This window comes from Vipera berus (genome assembly GCF_964194415.1).
Source record: "Vipera berus genome assembly, chromosome: 5".
NCBI lineage: Eukaryota > Metazoa > Chordata > Lepidosauria > Squamata > Viperidae > Vipera > Vipera berus.
In genome coordinates, this window is record NC_138207.1 from 45,468,180 (window position 1) to 45,486,908 (window position 18,729).

The 18,729-nt window shown below is 41.9% G+C and overlaps 2 protein-coding genes across 6 annotated transcripts; one reads left to right on the plus strand and one right to left on the minus strand.

Annotated features, from left to right (window-relative positions):
- Positions 1–413: 413 nt before the first annotated feature.
- ENTPD7 (ectonucleoside triphosphate diphosphohydrolase 7) lies at positions 414–11,888 on the minus strand. 5 transcript variants are annotated; one of them, XM_081329268.1, is made up of 13 exons: positions 11,492–11,888; positions 11,106–11,202; positions 9,161–9,340; positions 7,140–7,345; positions 5,873–6,023; positions 5,321–5,424; positions 4,933–4,989; positions 4,505–4,653; positions 4,257–4,423; positions 2,928–3,252; positions 2,759–2,844; positions 2,440–2,601; positions 414–1,632 (listed from the first exon to the last, which is right to left on the minus strand). In XM_081329268.1, the coding sequence occupies exons 2-13, from the start codon at positions 11,111–11,113 to the stop codon at positions 1,407–1,409; spliced, it is 1,821 nt and encodes a 606-aa protein (XP_081185394.1). In that variant the 5' UTR covers positions 11,114–11,202; positions 11,492–11,888; the 3' UTR covers positions 414–1,406. The 5 variants fall into 5 exon arrangements, 4 of the variants coding, with proteins under 4 accessions (XP_081185394.1, XP_081185393.1, XP_081185391.1 ...); XM_081329267.1 differs by having other exon boundaries at positions 11,106–11,207; XM_081329265.1 differs by lacking the exon at positions 11,492–11,888 and adding an exon at positions 11,366–11,486.
- A 328-nt stretch (positions 11,889–12,216) lies between these two features.
- SLC25A28 (solute carrier family 25 member 28) lies at positions 12,217–17,036 on the plus strand. Its single transcript, XM_081329353.1, has 4 exons — positions 12,217–12,522; positions 13,374–13,602; positions 15,168–15,224; positions 16,117–17,036. Exons 1-4 carry the CDS (start codon positions 12,232–12,234, stop codon positions 16,632–16,634), a joined length of 1,095 nt encoding a protein of 364 aa, XP_081185479.1. The 5' UTR covers positions 12,217–12,231; the 3' UTR covers positions 16,635–17,036.
- The last annotated feature ends 1,693 nt before the right edge of the window (positions 17,037–18,729 follow it).

An 18,729-nucleotide genomic window follows, 5' to 3' on the forward strand; every position in this document is an offset into this window, starting at 1 on the left:
GGTCCTATTTGTCAGGCTTGGGAGAGTTTAATCTATAATGAAACTGCTGATATCACTTGTATCATTTTAAAGAACAGCTTTACCAAAATCAAATTTTGGGATTTTGTTGCCAAGTATGATTTCAGTCTACCTACCCAGATGACTGAGAGCCAGTTTAGTCTGGTTAAGGCACTAGGGTAGAAGCCAGGACTCTACGAATTTAGCCTTTCCTTAGACATGAAATCTGACTGGGTGACTTTGGGTGACTCACTCTCTCCCCCTTGAAATCACTTTAGAGGGTTGTTATTGTGGGGAAAATAGGAGAAAGGAATATGTCTTCATTGCCGAGTTATTTATAAGAATAATAAAGGCAGGGTATAAATTAAATAAATAAGACTGAAGCCAATAAATGACTCTCCGTTCCAAAAGTAGAAATGCAAGAGTTTATTCTGTGCAAGCATTCCAACTTTTTTTTGAAGTATCTTTTCCCTTTAGATCTTCAACCAAGTAGAAAGGCACATGAGGAATAATGGCTTGTGTAGCCCCTTAGGCTATGGAAAAGAAACATCAAAGATGGTTTCAAGAAACTGATTATGTAGCTCAATGTAATTTATTGCTACAGTTAACTGGATTTCAAGTATTCAAACAAATACATTGTGAAATGTAGCCCACCGTTGATTTAGACAGTTATCCAGGATGGTTTAGTATTTCAAAATACTTTTCTGCAGTACTAGAAATAGATGAAGTGCCCAAGGAAGGAGCATCTCCAATGAGCCAACGTTCATCATGTATGTAATAGGGAATCTGACAGAATCTCCATGCTCTGTATGTGCAAAATTCAGGTCCTCAAAAACCACAAGTGGAAAAAGAAGGCAGAAAGTAGCAGCCAATTACAGCTTCTTTTTCTTCTTGTTTTGAAAGAGTGGGTTTTTTTGTCCAATGGATCGTCCATTTTCAAACATTGTCCTCTCTCAGCCACTGGTACAAGGAGCCTCTTTTCAAAACAGAGGCCAAGCACCAGTATGAGCTCTTCACTTTCCTTTGTCAAAGCTGCTTGGTCCTGCAAATCTCCCATGGAAACTTCTCCCACCCACCTTTTCCTGAGCAGAGTTTTCTTTGGTCATTTGCATTGATACTGTTTCCAACTCCAATAGGAATGGAAGTGAACCTTTGGTCCTTGCCCTGTAACACCTGCAACATGATTGTCCTACCCAGCTAAGGACTTCAGACACAATCTGAAATCCCCTGGCAGCCATGGCCCTTGGGGTAGAGTATTATTGAGCAGCCACTCTGAAGCTGATGAGGAGTGCTACAGTATTCAGGACTGGGGGGGGGAAAGGGGAATCACAGCTTTTGGTCTGTTAAAAACCAGTGCCAATAAGGAAACACTGGACAGTCACTGAGATCGTCCTGATAGCATTCTTTTGTCAGGAGCTTTCTTCCTGGGATGGCAATGGTACAACTTCTAGCCACAGCAGATCAAGGGGTGCTGACTGCAATGGCTGCTGGTGGATACGGCGCAGACGGAAGAGGTAGAGCCCAATTGCAAGCGTCACCACAAGAATACATCCAAAGAACAGATAATGATTGTAGACAAAGGAAAGATGGAACCAAGAGCTGTGTGACTGATGGAAGTTCTCCCGTTGGATGTCCCTGGCACAGAACAGAAATTGGGTACTGTTACACACATTTCTTGTATATCACATTCTCCCTAATGTACCTGTACCTGCTACTGTGCGATATTGTTTAATGGGAATTTTGACACTATTTACTTATAGTGCCTTTTATTTCGTCAAAGGTGGAAGGACTGTGACATAGAGCTCCCACTCACCTTTCTTGTGTTAAAGCTCCCTTTCTGGATACTTCCGTATATTGCATCACCTGCCCTACCCAGAGACTTGAACACTTTAGGGACCCATTCAGTGGGAGAAGATTACACTCCTATCTAACCTTCACATGAGTTTATATATCCTGGTTTGCTCTGAAAGTCAAGTGACAGAACTTCAGCTACCAAAAATGGAAGGCAAATAAACCTTCAAATGCAGGAAGAAAATTTAAGTTCTAGATACCTAACAATTTGGCTTGTTTTAGTTCAAGTCCCACAAACAATTTATGAATGGAAGGGAAATATCCTCTAATATTTAGTATTTTGCTCTTATTAATCAAATTTGTGTAGAATGCATTGCATCTTTCATCTTTTTTAAAAAAAATCAACACATTCTACAGGGTTTTGGCTCTAATTTCATATTTTCTGTAAAAAAAATGCCTTAACTTTCAGCTTTAAAAAATTCTACAACATAGGACTAAGCATGACGATGTATAGACTGTAGCAAAATGCAATGTCTGAAGGCCACAATTCTGGAAGACCAATTTTTCGGGAGAAACTTCTTCCGAAACTTCTGATGTTGCGAGTTCCCAAGATGACTTGACTCCTAGAGAAAAATCAGGGAAATAACATACCTGAGAGGTAAAAAGCGGGTTTTATAAAGAATGGCTCCCAATGTCCATTGCACTTCTCGGTCATATAACAACTGCACTGTGCGCAAGCTAGAGTAATCTTTGGGAAAATGGAATCCTTCATGCAGAATCTGGTGCATCCAAGCAGACTTGAAGCATTGGTACCTGCAAACAGAATATACAGTTTCATTTACAAAATGCAGAACTAGGACTTATCTTAGTGATTTCTAAGGCTCTTATCCCATCACTGCAAAATAGGATTGTGGATTCAATACATCTTCTACCCCCAGTTCTCCTGTAAGAGGCAAGAATGGCTCCTTACTTAACACGATGGAGGTCTGCATGTGGTGAGTAAAGCTTGTTTTGGAATCTCTGTAGCAATACTGACCAGCTCAGGCTACAATAATCCTGGAAGGTAGTAAAGCAAAGGGGGATTAGCGTAAAAAAATAAAAGACGCAGAGAATATTATCAAGGCAAAAGTCATACTTACTTGGGCAGCACGTGTGAATGTACTGCTTTCATAAGGTCCTCCTAGACGTAGCACATCATCAGTGGAGTAGTAGAATTCTGAGAACCCGTAGAATTCACTGTTCGTAAAATCAATAGATGCCTGATAGGTATTGCTCAAAGAACTTCCACTACTGTTGTCTCCAGCCAACAGGGGGCGCAGTTGTTCTGCACAGCTCCTCCAATCACCTTGGCCCCTGACATGCACTGTCTGCCCACCTTTATCCACAACATCCTCTAGTCCCATTGGCAGGCATGGGTCTAAGACTGGCACTTCAGGATTCATGCCTATCTGTACACTGTGCAACCTACAATAAATAAATGAATGAATGAATAAATACATCTGTAAAAATCAAAGACAGCATTCCCAATTCATGGCATCAACTAAGTCAGAATGCCAACTTTCCCTTGCCCTAGTTCATTACTTCCCAGAGGTTCCCTAAAACAAACACAGAGACACAGATACATGCACACACATCTTAATAACAGGTACCTGAAGCTTAAGACTTGAAACTATAAAAATCAACCACAGCACATAAGCTGACTTTCAGAGACATAATCATCTGTGGCAGCAATAGGAGTACTATCTTCAGAGCTGCCTTGCTTTTCAGCACAATGGGATTGTTTCGATTTTCTTTGGTTTTTATATTTTGATATAAACCACTGGGAGTCACGATTTTAAGTTCAGTCGTACAGAAACAGATGCAACCAGCCAATCATTGTTAACTGGCTAAGATGGACTGTTTTTTGGCATATCCCGTTACATAAACCATATATTGTGATTTTTGTATTAAAGACTTTTCTACAAACTTCCCTAGAAGACCGGATGGATTGCAGGGTGCTTTTTAAAATGTAGCAAGATTTAGTCATGAAATCTTAGAGAAATATATGCCAAAAGGGCACTCCTCAATTTACTTTTTCTGTACCAAATACTCTGAATTCTTTTCAACCATTCCTGTGGTCTCCGATTCCAATTTTGACGAACAACTAATTTAGAATAGCGTAGCAGGAAAAGGGAATTGTTATATAGGGCAGTAATGTTTAAAATTTTTGACTTTACAGAGAAAGACAGAATGGGCCCTCTGATTAAACCTTATCCTCCACGCCAAAGGCCCCTTTTTCTGTGTATATAATTGGATTCTGTGCAGTATCCACCTTCTCTTCATTGACCCCATGTAGTTCCTCAACCCTAATTTGGGCTTTCCTTGGTGTGGGGAACAGAAAGTGCAACTGCTAGCCCCGGAAAACCTTATTACGAATAAGAATTGCCTAAGAAAATGATTTCAGGCTCAGCAGCACAAGGGCAGGGTACCTGTTGCGAACGATGGTCTGATTCAGCACCAGTTCTTCATATCGTTGCCGAGCAAAGTTGCCTCCAAAGCCCAAAAAAGTATTGACATAGACCCGATACACATGTTTTGTGTGTTGCACATCACATCCCAAGTTGAAATCCGCAAGAAAGCTTTTGGCAGCTTCCTCCTGGAAAGGAAAGGAAAGTGGTAAAAAGCTAAGCCTAGTTGAGCCCTCCCCCGTTTCAAACCCTCCCTAGTCACGATCTACCTGCTGTGGGGAAGAAAAGAAGGTTGAGCTTGGCACCTCATAGGCTATCTGAAGGGAAGCACCTCCCATGTCGAGGATCCCAACTGTTCTTTTTCGGATCAGGGGCTCTTCTTGACCTGACAGGGTCACAGAAATCAACGCATCTTCCTCTGCAGCCCAGATAGAGGAGAGAGAGAGAGAGAAATTACTAATTGTAGAAAAAAAGAAAATGGGGGGAGAGAAAGGGGAAAGGAGTTTCTGCCTTTTTCACTTTATTTCTATTCCTGTTCTACTGAGGAGACAAAAAGAAATAATGAGATAGGACATCAATTCCTTGCTGCTGCTTGGAATGAAGAACTGCATAGAATTCCCTCCTTTGCCTGTCAATGAGAAAGCAGCCATCCACTCCCTGGGCTCCGTATTTCAACAGACCTTTCTATAAAGCTCACCTTCCTCATGATCAAATCTACCTAGGACGAAGTTGATGCCAATCCAAGCATAGACACCTGGAAGAGAAAGAACACAAAATGCAACATCAGACCCACTGAAGAAGCAGAGAAGCTTTGGTGCTCCAACACCATTTCTGTAAGGCTTTTAAAAAGGAACCCCCTTATAGGTATATCAATAGCAGGTGGGGTAGGATGCTGACCTCAACTATCCATAAACCCCCAAAACAATGGCAAGTCACAGAACAGTTCACATTGGGCCAGAGGACAATTCGCCAAGACCAAATCCACCCACCAATTCCAGCCAAATCTGGTTTCACTACATATATTTCAGTCTGTCCTTTATATTGCATCACTCTGAAACATAAAGAAATTAAACTTGGATCCGCACCTTCTTGTTTCCCTGAAATCACTTCTGCCTGAGATTCCGAGAAGAGGAAGTCATATTCCAAGGGTAAGTCCCTCACCAAGTCCTGCAGGATGGCCTCCTGCTGCCTGCAAAGATCCATAAGCAAATGAGGAATATCTCCTCCTAATATATTTACCCACCCTCCTCTGTTTACCTTTCCAGAGAGCATGGCAGGCTGCCCCATCAATCTGAAAACCTATCTCTTTACTCCTTGGGGCAAGAGTTTTCAATTCTAAATTTGCAAACCTTCGAGGTTTAATGTAGAGCCACAAAGAAATTGGGTCAGGGTAGTGGTGGAAATGGAATTTCACTAACTATAGTTAAATGAAGAAAGCAGAGTTGCTTTATAGTGGGCAAAATTGGGAAACTGGGGAAAAAGGAATAGCTAAAACCCTACTAAAAGGTTGGCCATACAAGCGTTCTGCACTTTGAGAAATCTTCCCTTTTCACTCCCTGTCTAACAGTCCAGTACTTCCTGCTTTTAAGCCCCCAAGGAGGCCTGCATCAAGTCTAAGAAAGTTGTTGATCACTCACTTGTCAGGCAACAGCCTCATGCCTGCTGTACACATAATGTAGAGTGGCGTCTCTTTGTGCTTGACTTTGGGTACATAGGCAGCAGCAAAAGTGAGCAGTGGCTTCATGTATTCATTAGCCTTCTCTGGAGTTTTTGCCAGTGTAGAGATCCCTATTCAAGAAAAGAGTTGGCTCTTTAGTCTCCTTTATCTAGATCAAATAAGTTAGACATACCAGATGGCTTTATAACAAAAGTTTAGATAACAGTATTTTTAATACTAATCTCTTAAGGTATGAACAAATCTAAAACAATATTTTTCACTCCTTAATAATGGAAACAATATATTTTTATATTCCTGAACCCTTTTAAAATGTATAAATTTGCAGGTGATAAAAAAATTATCCATTTACAGGTGTTAATATATTAATACAGGTATTAATATATCTGCTCTACCAAAACTGCTATTTTTATTCCATTCTGTTCCTTTTCATTTTTTTTAAATCCCATTTATTTAAGAAATATAACGTTGATTTTTTTTCAATTTTAGTTTTAAAAAGCCTTAAATAAAACGAGGTTTGTTATATTTATATCTTAATGAGGATGGGATCTCCAAATTTCAAATTAAATACATTTTGACTAAACCAAAAAAATTAGGAAATATTAATGTAATTTATAAAGCTTTAAGAATAGCATTTTTTTAAAAATGCAATATTTTAAGCATATTAATTTACTGTACAATTTACTCAAGAAATATTTCAGACGTGGAAGCTGTATATGGATCATTTAATACTGAATAAATGCTCTCTCACTCACCAGATTATCTCTATTTTTAAAAAATAATGAAACAATATATTGTCTGAGAAGAAAAAAGACCATATCATATAATAGGTAAATTTTATTCCATTATCTAAAATTGAAATTCAAATTAGCAGTTGGATTAAATTGATTAAAATGGATGAATTTTTTGAAAACAGGAGAGGTTTTCATCCAACTTTTATCTTGTGTGTGCGTAGTTAACATATATAATTTACAAACTATGTTAATAATATTCTTGCTCTGAAAGTTTACACTGCATTGAATAGAATTTGTGGGGGGGGGGAAATTGCTTGTACAGGTGTTAGAATTAAAAAAACAGATAAAAAATGACTAGCCATGGTCACATCAACACTATCTCTTGCCAAAGTACAGATGTTTACACCAGCACCTCAAGGAGAACTATGGGATCTGCCACCTGCTTTTCATGGATGTCTGCCTATTGTAACAGAAAGTAATTAGAAAATTCCAAACCTGGTTTGATCTTCTTGACCACAGGTTCACTGCTGTGATCTCGCATTTGTCGGATGTCAAGTAAGTGATGAGGATTCCCATTGTGTGGTGGCCAATAATACACAAAGACCCGGGACCCACTACTCCCGCAGTCAACAACCACCCCGTAACTCAGAGCTGGATTCTTCGTGTCTGTTGCCTCCAAGGCACGATATCGTGCTAAATACCTGCAAATAGAAAAGTGATTTAGCATTGTGTGAAAATATGTAAATTTGAAGCAAAGAAAACAAGCTGACTTTTCATAGATGATTTTTCTATGGTTCTAGTTATCCCCAAAAGACAGTGATTCAGGGACTGGAGAATCCTTAGCTGTAAGAGGACCATCTAAGCTGAACAATGTAGCTAACAATGCCTATTTCATTACTGTGCACTTATTAGCAAGCTGTTCCTTTAGAGGCGGTGCTACCCCTAAGAGACGACACTGGGATTTTATGGAATCAGTGCCACCTTGCTAAGGTTCAGTTTCAACCTATCTCATTCCATCCAGAGCCTATGAGCTTCTAGGCACAGGAACAAAATTGTTCTGCTTTCATAAACGATTTCCAGCGCATATCTTGGGCTCTTAATGCTGATGTTCTTTCCCATATTCTATGGGAAAGAACTAACACAATAATCCCCCCCCAACCAGCATTATTAAAAGATGATCACTTTTACTAGTGGGAAAATACAAGCTGAATTCAGTTCAGACAGCTCCTTTTCCACCACCTGGAGGAGAACAAATGCTAACTTCTATCAATAAGAGAATGTGGATTGGGGGGGAAAAGGCACTACAACCTCTTCTAACTTGTTTTAGGCTTCAATCAGTGTTTTAAATAAAGTTAAAATCTTTCTGCCTGCTAAGATTAGAAAAAAAATCAGGCAGAAAGATTTTACATGACATAAATTGTGATCATTTTCTTCCCTTGATAATTTTTACAGGAAATCAGTCTCTGTTATCTAAAGTAAAATCTACAATTTAGAATTTATATTGTCCATACATAATATCTTCAAAATTTGGTAACAAGCATTCAGTACCTTCTATGCTCTGTATAACAACTGTTTGTTTTAGGGCATATATTTTATCTCTCTTTACTGGACGATTTGTGCTCCATTGGAGCAACATTGAGATGGTATAGGTTCTCCTGCTTAAGCGGGGGCTGGACTAGAAGACCTCCAAGGTCCCTTCCAGCTCTATTCTATTCTATTCTATTCTATTCTATTCTATTCTATTCTATTCTATTCTATTCTATTCTATTCTATTCTTGTTCTCAGGGGTTTTTTCTTTCTAAAATGCCTTTTACAATGTATTTTGATGATCAGCTAATTTGTACATGGAGATCTTATTTTCTCACTTAACAGGGTTTACAGTGAGATCTAATTAGATTGTAGTCCTAAGCATACCTATTAAGAAGTAAATTGCATTGGCTACAATTGGACTTATTTCTGCATACAGAAGTGCTATCCACAATGAATAGGGACCTTGTATAACAAATAAATCAATGTGATTTTGATTTTAAAAACATAAAAGTTCTCTTTGAAGACATGGAAATTTTTTCTGTTGAGAATTGTATTTTCTCAGATGTAATCTGTTGGGGATAATTTGCCAATGACAAGAAGGGATAAAGGGAATACTGGTCAAATTCTGACTCCTCTCACTACCATCCCTTTTTTTAATTCTTTCTCTGTTCTGTAAGTGGCTGGAAAAGAAACAGGTCGTTTTTAATGGTTTTAATTTTTTAGTATTTTAATGGTTACTGTTTTGTTTTAAAATGTTTTTGGTATTTTAATTGTATTGTATGAGCCATCCAGAATCGTTTGCTGAGATGGCCAGCTATAGAAATCGGATAAATAAAATTGTTTTACACATCAAAACATTTGGCTTGCAGACAGCTTTTGGAATTAGGCTCCTATCTGCAGCTTCCAGGTCTCCCCCCACCCCCACTCTGGAAAGCATAGTTTTATCCTAGCAGGTCTCATTTCAACCCAATGCTACACTTACCTACCTTTCAAACTCTCTATCCCGGGAATCAGTTTTCCAATGCCACAGATTTTTAATTGCCACAATCAGTAGAAGAGAGATTGCAAATAACAGGAGTACCAGGGCGAAACGCTGACGGAGACAAAGGCTCACTGAAGGCACAGTGAAGTGCCAAGATGCTGGAAACAGGTAAGAAAAACTGATTCTGGAAAAAGAAAAGACAGTTTTTCAAAGACTGGAGTGTAGTGTCAGCTACTGTTGCTTATAAGTACAATAATTATAGCAGTATTTCTCAAACTTGGCAAGTTTAAGATGCATGGACTTCAACTCCCAGAATTCCCCACTGAGCTATCTGGAGTTCTTGAAGTTGAAGTCCACATATTTTAAACTTGCCAAGGTTGAGAAAAGTGTAGATGTTTCTAATATCCACAAAAGAATCAATTTGGCTCAAAGTTTGGAATAGGAGGAAATCTTTCAATAAGGCTGGGAGACAGCATAGAATATAACTGGGAATACACGAGCTTCACAGGTAAATAAGAACATTAAAGTCTGTAGCACTGGTTCTTTTATGCCATCAACAGCCCTGAGAAGCTTCTGTACCCACTACCCAGAGATCTCATGGCAGCTGTTCTCCCACATGATGGATGCAGAAAAAAACAAAAGCAGGAACACTCTTGGATATCCTTGGAGGGTCATTAGCAGGGATTGGGCCCTCCCCAACCGCCATCCAAGAGTCATTCCATCAGGCTATGGCAGAAGGAGGATTAACATTCTTATAATAGGTAGAATCGGTACCTGAACATTCTTTTTTCACTATTGCTTTCATTGGAAGCAAGAGGAGAGAGAAGGCTTGTACTTACTAGAAAAACTTAAACCTGCCAGCTGAAATATGTGATATAAATCCTTTGAATAAATGAAAAAGACTGCAATCCTGTGCATTATTGCACTGCAATTCCTCCTGTTGGACTGTACTGAGACTTACATCCATGCATACAACTGTAATGAATGATTTACATCTGCCTCCCTCAGCCCAATTTTCTCCAGTGGACTGGACAGCAGTTTTCAGAATTTCCAGCAGCAGACAGTGATTTTGTTTTGATACAGTTATGTACTACTGCTTTATTATTTATTTATTTAATTAGATTTCTATACCGCCCTATTCCCGAAGGACTCAGGGCGGTTTACAGGGCAGCATAAAATACAATATAAAAGATAATATAGATTAAAATAAATTAAATTAATTAAGCCCAACAATTAAAACAATATTTAAAAGCTAAAACCCCTTCAGTCCAGGCCTGATAGATCGAAAAGCCAGGTTTTCAGGTCCCGGCGAAATGAACGCAGATCGGGGGCGGTCCGGAGTTCCGCAGGTAAATCATTCCAAAGGGCAGGCGCGCCCACAGAGAACGCTCTTCCTCTGGGAATAACCCGCCGGCATTCCTTAACAGACATGGATTCAAATTTCTTGTCAGATTTGACAGAGGCAATACACCTGTGTCTTCAGAATTCAGGTTGAGTCCTCTTCCCTGGGCTTTTTCTCTGGGAAGTCTCAACCTACCTCCGTGCCAGCTTCCTCTTTCAAAACTGATTAACAAGGAGGAAGCTTGTCTCCCACTTTCCACACCCACAGGAATCACAGTCACCCTCTCTGCTGAACTGGCACCGAGTGTGATCCCTGAACTCTCCTGGCTGCTAGCCAGACTGTGCTGTGCCCGTTGATAAGACCGAGGGGATGGGAAAAGAAGCATATTTTGCCTGAAACGTCAGACATAAGCTTATTTCCCACTCTAACCTAGCAGCAGCCGGGAGGCCGCCGCTGTTTTTCTTAAACACGCTCAATCCCAATCTTCATGCAGTCTGGGGAGGATGCAGAGCTCGAATCGGGAAAGAAGAAGGAAGGGCGAACGGTAAGGAAGAAATGTAGCGGTAAGAGGCTCTATTGGCGAGACCTCACATTCCCGTCACCTCACCTGGCCATATGGTCACCCCGCCGTCCAGATTCTGTTAGCGTCCTCTACGATCTCCAGAAGGGAGTTGCATATCTCTTTCCTTTCCGCCACAGGATCCCTGCGCTTATCCAGGAGAAAGCCAGGAAGAGAGCGCCCAGTGAGCCCCGACTCCCCACTTCCCAGATGGCCACAAAGTAACCAGCCCACTTTGCGCCTCCAAGACTGGAGGGTCCCGGGTCTCCCGCCCTCCCTCTTCACCGGCAGCCACAGGAGGGACTCACCGCTGCCGCTCTCTCCTCCGTCCGGCACCTGTCCCGCAGCTCGCGCTCCAGCCACGTCCTCAGGGCGAGCGAGCTCGGCAGAGGCAGCCAATGGGGACTAGGGTGGAGGTGACGTAGTACGGCTACCTTTGAGCAGTTCGGCAGTCACGGCCCCGCCTTCTGACCTTGTATCCAATCAGCTCGCAATGCGGAGGGACTTTTCGGTTCTCGGGACGCAATCCCGAAGCGCCGTTAAGCAATTGCGGTATCGGAAACGTCACGGGTCCGGGTCAACGCAGGGGCGGGTGTTCCAGTTTCGCGCGCTGACGTCACGAGAACATTGCCCAATTCGGGGGCCTAAAGGAGACTCGCTCCAAAAAAAAAGTTCGACTTGATTGGTTTCTCTGTAATTTTAGAAGCTGGCCACGCCGCGGAGTTTCCAACGAGCCCTTCGCTCCGCGGCCCTCCCTCGCGAGCCACCGAAACACATGCTACCCACGGCGACGTCACCTTTAAAATCAAACCGACCAGCTTCTCCAAACAAACCACACGCGCCATAGAAAGCTGCGATCCCTTCTTACCAGGCTGTCTACCAGCCTGACAGGCAGCGTAGCCAATGACTGTTTCCTTTTTCGACGTACAAGCGCGTTCAACGGGAAGATGTCCAATGGAGCGAGGATGGAACGAAAGGTCAAAGAGGCATCGCCAAATATCTTTTTCTGATAGGCGGGGCTCGAGGCCGGCCTTTGCCAATCGACCAATTCACGTTGGCCTAGGGCGGCGCGAATACGGATGGCGACCAATCCGCAGTGCCAGTAGGCGGGATGGACTGAGCGGGAGCCGCAGGACCGAGCGGGGTATCCCGTAACCGACTCGACGGAGGCGCCATGGAGCTGGGGGCAGGCGGCGCGGCGGGGCCCGGTCAGCGGGGCGCGGCGGCGCCGGGCCGCCTGCTCCTCTTGCTGCTGGGCGGGGATGGCGGGGGAGGGTCGGGTTGGGTGTGGCCGTGGCCCTCGGGGGGCGGCGGGAAGGGAGGGACAGGAACGGACACGGAAACCGGCCCGGAGCCGGACTACGAGGCCCTGCCCCGCGGCTCCGCCGCTTCCACCCACATGCTCGCAGGGGCTGTGGCTGGGGTGCTGGAGCACAGCCTTATGTACCCGGTGGACTGTGTCAAGGTGAGGACAGGCGGCGGGCCGCGCTGGGGCCTCAGAGGGGCGGCGGGACGGGCTGGGGGCAGGGACAGGTGATGTCTCGGGCTGGAGCAGCATCACGCAGGGCCACGCGTTGCTCCGTGATGTTGGACGTTGACTGGTCGGGGGAGAATCGTTCGGCTCCATCCTAATCGTTCAGATAAGCTTTAAGGAGATTTGACAGAAGGTCAAAAGGATGTGTGTCTCGGGGTGGTTATTATGAATTAGGCCAGGGGTAGGCAACCTCGGCTCTTTTATGACTCGTGGACTTCAACTCCCAGAATTCCTGAGCCAGCTTGGCTGGCTCAGGAATTCTGGGAGTTGAAGTCCACGAGTCATAAAAGAGCCGAGGTTGCCTACCCCTGAATTAGGCCAAGAAGAAGAGGGAGCAACAAGTAATTGTGTCCTTTGCCGTTGGCGGCGGAAGTGGCAATGTGTGGTCTTCTGAGTCCCGACATGACAATTAAGCACTGCCACCAGCGACTGAGAAGTAGGATCTATTTCTTCCATCTCAAAACAAGCCCCTTGCTTTTGCCGGCAAAACAGATTGGACTCAACCGTTGTACAGGAGATGTTAAAGTGGGGGGTGGGGGGCGGTGTTGTGATTCTTTGGAAGTTTATTATACTTCCAGACACCTTTCACTGAATCATATTGTCTGCAAAAATCACATGTAAGTAGGGAGAAAGCATACAGCAGAACTAAAGCAGAGACTCAAACGCTGAAGGTTTGTAAAAAGGGAAGCGGGTGGAAAGAGTTTGGCTGGGAGAACTTATTTGAGTGAATCTCTAAACGTATCTAACCTGCTCCCCCCTCCCCCCCATCCCCGCACTGGCAGACAAGGATGCAAAGCCTGCAACCAGAACCTGCTGCTCGTTACCGGAATGTGCTGGAGGCTTTGTGGCGGATTGTGCGAACTGAAGGGATCTGGCGACCTATGCGTGGATTGAACATCACAGCTACAGGGGCTGGTCCTGCCCATGCCTTGTATTTCGCCTGCTACGAAAAATTGAAAAAGACACTTACCAACCTTATCCATGCTGGGGGCAATAGTCACGTGGCCAACGGTATTATCCCTTCCTGCCTCCTAACCCCATCCTGGGGTTCTAGTTGTACCAGTTGGGGCTCAGAGTGAGAGAATGCCAGATTTATTCTTATTGTTCTGGCATTAGTACTCTGAACCCTCATGATTGAGGACATTCTTTCGTAATGCTGTGATCTGCTTGCAGCAAACTATGTTAGCAGTATGTCTGTTTGAGCGATATGTGGCCTGTAGGGATTTAGGGAATAAAACGGGCAAATAAGGTTTCTTGCATGTGTTTTTATATCTTATGTGAGAAAGTGATATGGTACAAGAATGACTGATTTTGCTTGCATATATTTGTTTTTTAAAACATGCATACTGATGTGCTTCAGATACATATGCTTGTATTTGCCTCAATGCCTTTTTTTTAGCAACTTAATTGAATGGGGAGAATTCCAGGCTTGCTGTAACAGGTGTTCTTGCATTCCTTCAGTCAAATCTGCTTCCTCAGAACAGCTTATTTCTAAAGCTTCTATTTAATCTCTGACCATCTGATTGTGGTATTCTATCTCCTAAAATCTAAGACATAACTCATCATCCCCTGAATCTTGTTGACTTTTTAGGAGAAAGACAATATAGATAGTCCTTGACTTATGATCACCAGAATTTCCATCTTAAGTTGTTGCAGTCATAAGTTGATTCAGACCCAATTTTATGGTCATTTTTATGATGGTGAATCACCATGGTTGTTAGCAGATCTGGAGTCATTAAGCAAATACCTCGGTCATAAGTGTGAACTCATTCTTTTGAATAGGCATTTTTTGCTGCAAATGGGCAAAAAAGTTACAAATAGCTAACGTGACTGTGGGACATTGGTTATAAAATTAAAAGTAAGCTGGTTGCCAAGTGCCTGAATTGCAATTTTATGAACATGAGGGTGGTGCAATGGTTGTGAGAGCAAGGACGGACCTTTTCAGCACTGTTGCAACTTTGAACAGTCACTCAATGAATGGTCATAAGTTGAGGACTGTTTGAAGGATGTAAATAGTAGGTTTATACAACACTTCAGATTCAGGATCCAAAAGATGCTGCAGAGGGAGGATTGTGAAATTAGCATTTGCTAAGTAGCTATACCTTTTCCTGATTTATATTCCTTCCTGCCCCTGGGATACTGGGAAAGGATTTGGAGCTTTAAAGTACAGCAGAAAGGTGCTATATTTGTGCTCTTGCTCTTTCTGTAACGCTTGTGGAAGATCAAAACTGAAATGCTGCACAGCTTACTAATAGAATAACCTTAGCTTTTGTCTGCTTTGTTTGTTACAAAGATCTTAACTAAGATGTTTGCAAGATATTCTATTTTCTCCTTTTTTTCTAGTGTGTAAATGGAAATAATTTGGAGAAACATTGTATCATAATCTTGATTATTTTTGCTGTTCTCATTGAAAATTAAGGCTTACTTCTGCATAAGCTATTTATCCCTTGAAAGGAATGGCTTATGTCCCTGTTATCACATATATAATATTTTGATGGCCTAATCTGGGATATCGTTAAGACTCTCACGGGTCTCATCTCAACTTTTCTTCACATTTAACAGTTCTTGTCTTGCAGGTGCAGCAGGCTGTGTGGCAACATTGCTTCACGATGCAGCCATGAATCCAGCAGAAGGTAATACTGTTTTTCTTGGATGCTCCAGCTTTCATGAAGACAATTATTCTTTTATTATCACCAAGAAATGTTCCCGTGTTTGTGAGAAGAAAGGGAGACGGAACAATTATTACAAATCATTACAATACTACAAATGTTATTTGAATGATGGATTGCATTGACTGAAGTAAAGAAGAGTCATGATTATTTGTTCAGTTTCTGTGTCTGCCCATCATCGTCAATGACTGCAGTTTACAATTCAGAAAATATGATTAAAAATTTAAAAAAGCTTTTTAAACAATAAAATAGTAAAACCAGCCAAAAATAAATAAAAATCCAATTCAAGATATACAAGAGCAAAGTATTGGCCAGTTAACGATATAGCCAGAAAACAGGCCCCTTGGCATATTCAGCACTCCAGGCTTGAGAGCATAGCTAGATTTCAAGGCCCTTATAAAAGGCTAGCAGAGTTAGGGCCATTCTGATCTCTGAAGGAAAGATGTCCATGGAGCAGGGGCCACTGCAGAAAAAGCTTGCCTCAACCATATGGTCTTGCCCTATTATAAACATGAAAAAGTGAGTGAAAATTACATTGTAACATGGCTTCATGTTCCATGTTTTTGTAGGAAAATCAAAATTCATTCCAGTGGTCCTAAATATTTTTCACAATCTAGAAAGCAGTCATCTGGGTCTGCTAATTTATGCAGTTGGATTGATAGTTTATTCCAGTACTGAGGCTTATGTGAGGACTATATTGAATACTGAAGCATAAGAGTCTCTCTGTGTGTGTCTCTGTGTGTGTGTGTGTGTGTATATACTGAATGCATACTGTTTATACCTCTTTATTCATTAGAATTTTTTTTTCTTTCCCCTCTTTCATTACGGCCGAATTACGGTTGTCATCCATTTCCAGTGGTAAAACAAAGAATGCAGATGTACAATTCTCCATACCAACGAGTAACAGACTGTGTGCGTGCTGTGTGGTGCAATGAAGGTCCAGGAGCTTTCTACCGAAGCTATACCACTCAGCTGACCATGAACATCCCCTTTCAGGCTATCCATTTCATGGCATATGAATCCTTACAGGAGCACCTCAACCCCCACAGACAGTACAACCCTAGTTCTCACATGGTGGCAGGTGCCTGTGCAGGTGCCATTGCTGCTGCTGTCACCACACCTTTGGACGTTTGCAAAACATTGCTGAATACACAGGAAGCCTTGGCACTGAATACCAACATCAGTGGGCACATCACAGGTATGGCTCACGCATTCAGGACGGTGTACCGCGTGGGCGGGCTAACTGCCTATTTCCGTGGGGTTCAGGCACGTGTCATTTACCAGATGCCCTCCACAGCTATTGCATGGTCTGTGTATGAGTTCTTCAAGTACATCTTAACAAAGCGAAAGGAGGAACGGTTGTCCGGGAAGTGAAATGCGTTATCAGATTGGCTGGTGCCAAACTCAGATGACAAGCAAGACTTTGGAATACTGATGCCGCCTCTTGCCTGCTGCTGCATTTTGCACAGCCCATTGTTCTCTCAATGGAAAATATACAGCAAACAGCAACTTCACCTGCTTTTAGCTTATCATCTAACAAACATGCCCCAGGTATTGGATACAAATAAAGACCAGGGTGGAAATACTGTAAGCATATTGGAAATTGGGGTGATAGCCTGCATTCTCAGAAATGATTGCAGGTAAGAGTTAGTAGAGGCAGAAGAAGTGTTAGCTAAGCTGTTGTCTATTAGCACTCACTCAGACCTCATGCTCTTTGAGAAGGCTTTGATTGTTGTGGCCCTTGGCACTTCCAATAAAGTCTGCTTTATTGTCCTAGGCCTTGTCTCTTTCTTACCAGATGATTCTGAGCATTTCTTTATGGAAGAGGGTGGGGAATGTACAGCTTTCCTGATGGTGTTATATTCCAATGTTCATTAGTCACAGCAAGCCTATCCTTGGAGATAAGATGAATGCATTGTATTTGTATAACAGGAATTGTTTTATCTTCTCATCTGAAGAGGTGGAAGAAAAATAGGATTCACTTTCATAATGCTGAATGTTGTATGTACTGTTGTATGTTGCTGAATGTACATGGAGATCCAATGTTCTCTGTTGGATGCTACTCAAAGCATTTGTGACTTTTCAACACCTAGCACAGTATTCAGCACTATTGCCATTCCACCTAATCTCGATATGTATCAGAATAGTGAAAAGAGACACTGTCTGCTTTAAATTGTGGTATCCTTCTACGGACTTGTTAGCGTTATGTTAAAATTACACTCTGGAAAAGTTACATAATACATGTATGCATGGTATAATTTGTTTGCATGCATATACAGAAATGTGTACCAAAATGCAATTGAACAACAGGGACGGGTGGTCTTGTAGAACATATTTCTCCATTAGCAATATAAAATATGCAGCACTGCATTAGCTTGTGTTTGTAACAAGGCCTTTTTCTGTCTCCACCAAAGAAATACAAATTTAATAGAAGGGACAGTAATTCTGTAATTATTAACATTTAACATGGAGTGGCCTATCAAGTTAACGATCTGAACTTCAACTTTACAGAACTTTGGATGTTGATAATGCATTTGTCTTTATTAGGAATGAGTTGTGATTAGCTTTCCTTCTTCATCTCAGGGCTTCGAAACTGACATTTCACAAGGTGGGGACTTTATAGAGGCAATAAATATAGCAATGCAATTAAGCCAGTGTTTTTTAGTATGATGTTAATAGTTCTGTCAAAATGCAACATAAATCTTTGTATAGTATAGCGCTCTGTCTGCTTCAGATGAGTATATCCCAACTTTACATTCCTAGCAAAGTGCCCTTTTGTTCATGCATAACTGCCTTGCTGCATCTTAATTTATCTTCTACTGACTTATCTTTTAGCCTTTGCTAGAGAGTTTTGTCCTGGGAAATGTCTTTTTATTTACTGTATATTTGAAGATGTAGTCAGATAGAAGCCAGCTGGGTATCAATTGTCATTGCTGTTCATTCTATTTATTCTTGAGAAGAATATTATCCTTCTCCGCCATTGATATGTGGAGTCCTTAGGGCTCTCTGAGCTTGGTTGCTTGCTTGCAGAGGTTTGATTATTCAGCTAGGTAATATCATCATGACGCTGCTGATGTTGCCTACTTGGTTAATGAAACATTAGGAAGCAAACAGCCAAGTTCTGAGAGCACCAACGGTTCCACAGTTCAACCCTGAGCTACATATATCCTCTTCTGTTGGAATTATTTGATATATTTAGCATCGGGAGAATTATTCCTGCTGTAATAATTATAGTGCTAGGCTTCTTAAAAAAGCATAAAATACAAAATATTATCTGCCGGATACTATGTTTCCATTAACTTCCATACTACTGTAAGTAAAAAGTAAATCTACTCTAGCAGTGAAGCCGTTTAAGATGCAGTTATTACATTAGCCAATAGGTGGGGATGTTGCCAAAGGTACCGCTCCCATCCTCTTTCTTTGTGCTCTGCCTGGAGAATACAATATATTGTATCGCTACTGTCTGGGT

Excerpts from the sequence above, each read along its gene's own strand:
- SLC25A28 (XM_081329353.1), top strand. The coding sequence starts at position 12,232 with ATGGAGCTGGGGGCAGGCGGCGCGGCGGGGCCCGGTCAGCGGGGCGCG. Across the intron at positions 12,523-13,373 it reads ACCCGGTGGACTGTGTCAAG|ACAAGGATGCAAAGCCTGCA; the intron begins GTGAGGACAGGC and ends CCGCACTGGCAG. Across the intron at positions 13,603-15,167 it reads CAATAGTCACGTGGCCAACG|GTGCAGCAGGCTGTGTGGCA; the intron begins GTATTATCCCTT and ends CTTGTCTTGCAG.
- ENTPD7 (XM_081329268.1), bottom strand. Across the intron at positions 2,845-2,927 it reads CATTCACACGTGCTGCCCAA|GATTATTGTAGCCTGAGCTG; the intron begins GTAAGTATGACT and ends ACTACCTTCCAG. Across the intron at positions 1,633-2,439 it reads ACCCGCTTTTTACCTCTCAG|GGACATCCAACGGGAGAACT; the intron begins GTATGTTATTTC and ends GTTCTGTGCCAG.